General features: G+C 68.0%; 1 protein-coding gene across 1 annotated transcript; it reads right to left on the bottom strand.

The window, feature by feature from the left end:
• Nucleotides 1-26: 26 nt before the first annotated feature.
• On the bottom strand, nt 27-2356 carry ACP4 (acid phosphatase 4). Its single transcript, XM_044684357.1, has 9 exons — nt 2187-2356; nt 2006-2104; nt 1840-1926; nt 1633-1770; nt 963-1061; nt 755-850; nt 533-665; nt 373-455; nt 27-176 (listed from the first exon to the last, which is right to left on the bottom strand). The coding sequence occupies exons 1-9, from the start codon at nt 2301-2303 to the stop codon at nt 42-44; spliced, it is 987 nt and encodes a 328-aa protein (XP_044540292.1). The 5' UTR covers nt 2304-2356; the 3' UTR covers nt 27-41.
• Nucleotides 2357-3483: the final 1127 nt, after the last annotated feature.

Raw genomic sequence — 3483 nt, 5'->3', positions numbered from 1 at the left:
TCACTGGGGTGGGCACGGTGGGAGGAGGGGGTGCGGGGTGTCTACCCCTCTTCTGTCTCCTGTTCTGGCTCTCCAAGGCGTCTCGAAAACTCAAACCCGAGGCAGGCGGCGTAGGGCGGGTGGTGCCCGTCATAGAGGCCCAGGGCTCCCTGGAGGGCCAGCAGGGTGCTGTCGTGCTGGAGAGGGACCCTCGTGCTTTTCGGCCGTCCTGCCTGACCCTCAGAAACTGCCCCCCCCCCCCGCTGCCTCTGCCCCGCTCCCCCTCGCCATGCCCTCTGCGGCTGGGGATCTGGGCCGAGCTTGCGGTCCGGGGGGGCCCTGCAGCTCCCCCGTCCCGGGCCACGCGCCGCCCCCTCCCCGGCCAGCACTCACGGCTGAGTACATGATCATCTTGAGGGGCAGCCCCCGGGCCTGGGCCTGGCTAAAATTGGCTAAGATGGCATCGAGCAGGATTCCTGGGAGAAGGGCGAGGAGCCAGCTGCAGCGCGTCCTCTTCCCTCTTCCCTTGGCGCTCCCCCAGCACCCCCCTCACCTCCACTGAGCTGGGCCTTCTCCTGTGCCCTCGGTGGGCCCACGTGGGCGCGGACGTCCAGGGCCGACACCTGGGCCAGAGAGCCGAGCACCTCGGGGGTGGCCCACTCGGGGAGCGGGAGGCGGTGAGCCCGCTAGGAAAGAGGGGGGCACAGGTGGGAGGAACGTCAGGAGGGGCCGGGGGAGCCGCAGGGGGCTGGCGGGAGGGGGACCGAGGCCCTACCTGGCAGATCAGCGTGTCCAGCACCTTCCAGGCCCGGTGGAGGGGCCCCTCAGCCAGGGACAAGCCCGTCAGGTTCCCCAGACGCACCAGGAAATCCTGGGGGGAAGGAGCCCAGGGCTGGGGGCAGAGGCCCGGCCCCCCAGGGCCCACACCCGCTCTGGTGCTGCCTCTGAAACCCGGGGCTGCCCTCCCTCGCCTTCCCCCTCACTCTCCAGCCCTCCAGGGCTCGCTGATAGTCTTCCCCTGACTTCGTCTCCTCCAGGAGTCTCTGATAGCGGGGACATTCTTGGGTCCGGAACTTCAGCAGCTACACGCGGCACCGAATGCTGGAGCCTCAGAGCCCGGCTCGAGGCCCTCTTGGCCTTCGCCCCCCCAGGGACAAGGTGACCCCCTCCCAAAGTGGCCCATTCCCTCCCTCGTGCCCCGGCCCTGCCCGTCCTCTGCCTCCCTCCGCCTCCTTCTTCCCTTTGGGATCCAGGAGATGAGGAGCCTCTCTTCCTGGGACGGCCTCCAGGACACCCCACACCGGGCACCCCTGTCCATCCCTTCAGGAGATCCTCTGAGCGCCTGGGCTACGATTCCCCCATCTACACACTCCGGCTCATAAACGGGGCTCCAAGGGGGAGAGTTGAGCCTTCCCCAGGGCCGCCTGGCCCCCAGGTCCCCCAGGGCCCCTCTGCCCCATCCCCAGGGCCCCAGGCTCTGCCCTTCCTCCCCAGTCACCCACGGCCTCTCTGAGTCTCAGAGCCAGACTCTTCCTCTCCAGCCTGATCCCCATGGGCGAGCTCAGCCTCTGGGTTTCTCCCCGCCTGCCTCAGTGTCTGCCCTCTCCCCAGAGGCCAGCCCCGCCCCCCCCCAACGGCTCCCAGGGACCCGACCTTGTCCTGAGTGGCCGGAACAGTGTGGACGGGCACCGGCATCCAGCCAGGGCTGAGGGGAGAGCCGGGGAAGAGCCCGGCCAGGTTGGCCTGAGCACTCTGGAGGGTGCGGTCATAGTCAGTGCTCCGGACGTACAGCTGGGGACGAGGGGCAGGTCAGAGGCCAGGGCGACGGTGTGGACCCCCGAGGCCAGACTCCCTTCTTACCTCCTCTCTGCGATACTTGGGGCTCAGGAAGGCCCCGTATCTGGCCCTTAGGAAGCGGCCGAGCTCCAGGTGCTGCTGAACGCCCTCCTGAAGATGGGGGAGGGTTAGGGGTATGGGGGGCCGGGAGAGCCGGGCCCCCAGCCTACTCCATCTCTGCTCTCCTCACCTGGGTGAGCTGGCCCAGGCCGGAGGGCCATGTGGCCCTGTCCTTGTGGGGGTCTGTGGGATATGAGTCCAGGGGAGCACGGTCGCCGTGGCGATAGACCTGGGGAGATGGGGGGGATCTGGGGTCCAGGCCAGGCCAGTGGAGAGCCGGGTCTGGGGCTGGAATCAGGGGTGTGCCTCACCAGGGTCACAAAAACCAGGGGCCCCCTCGGGTGCTCGGGCTGGCTCCCCCAGGACACTGGCAGCAGCAGCAGCAGCAGCAGGAGTGCCAGGGAGCCACCGAGCTGTGGACCCCCCATCCCGGAGGCCCTTCTTTGCAGCGCTGCTCCTCAGACTTGCCCCACCCAGTCATTACCGCCCCTCCACCCCAAGCCCTAATCAGTACCCTGGGTGGGTCGGGCCCAGACGGCTCCCACGAGCCCAGGCGGCCAGCTCCAGCCCTTCCCAGGAGCCTGTGGGAGACCATGTGACGGACACCCGTCCCTCCCTGCCCCCGGCTGCTGCCAGCAAGTGCCAGGGCAGCCCCGCTAGTGTCTGCCCAGTAGTTGGAGGGGAGCCCCTGGGGACCCCGAGTGAGGGTCCCTAGACTGCCCACCCCACTTTTAGACAGCTCTGACTCCTGGGAAGCCTTCTGGGCCCAGATCCCCCTGGATGATGAATGGGGAGGGGGAACCCCTACAACGCCCTACTGATTGGGGGGGGGGCAAAGCCCTCTCCTCCTGCTGATTACTGTGTGCAGATCAAGCGGGAGATCCGCCCCGCCCATCCGCGAAGGGGCCTCCCAGATTCCCTGGCCGATTAGTGTTTATGCTGGGATGAGTGTGTTGGGTGTTCAGAAGGCCCAAGATCCGCACCCCACCCCCGGCGATTATTGGGGGTTGGGGGGCTGGAAAGCAGGGCGTAGGCTGGTCCGGTTTTTTTGTCCCTTTCAGCGAGGGGAATTGTTTTTCCTGGAAAGTTTCCGCCCCGAGGCTGGGCGAAGGGGCCGGGACCGGGGCCGGTTTGCAGAGCATCGCCAGTCAGAATGGCGGGGAGGGAGGAGGACCGGGGACCGTCTCATCTGAGCCTGCCTCGGAACTGCTGCGCGCGGAGCCGCGCATTGGCTCGGACAGGAGCGCGCAAGAAACTTCCGGGATGATCGAGACCTTCGACCTTCTTCCGGAATGGGACGGAAGAAGGTCTCTCAGGCTCCGCCCAGGCAGGCCGAACCGCGCGTCACGTGAGCTCCGCCCCAGGCCGGACGGAAGTGACGCGAGTCTGGGGTTGCCGGAAGAAGTGGCGAAGTTACTTTTCGCGGGGCGATCCTGGGGGGGCTGCCGGGAGGCAGGGGGCGCAGGCGGCGGGCAGAGGGGCTGAGGGAGCGGGGCGTCGCTTCCGGAGCAGCCGCGGAGAAGAGCCTTTCCGTCCGGACCGAGGTCCTGGCGTACGCAGCCATGAGCCGGGTAAGGGGGAGGGGCAGGTCAGGGGTCAGGGCTTGGG

The sequence above is a fragment of the Gracilinanus agilis genome, unplaced genomic scaffold (assembly GCF_016433145.1).
Source record: "Gracilinanus agilis isolate LMUSP501 unplaced genomic scaffold, AgileGrace unplaced_scaffold49216, whole genome shotgun sequence".
NCBI classification, from domain to species: domain Eukaryota; kingdom Metazoa; phylum Chordata; class Mammalia; order Didelphimorphia; family Didelphidae; genus Gracilinanus; species Gracilinanus agilis.
The sequence above is the reverse complement of the archived record's forward strand: the minus strand, read 5'-3'. Positions and strand labels throughout refer to the sequence as shown.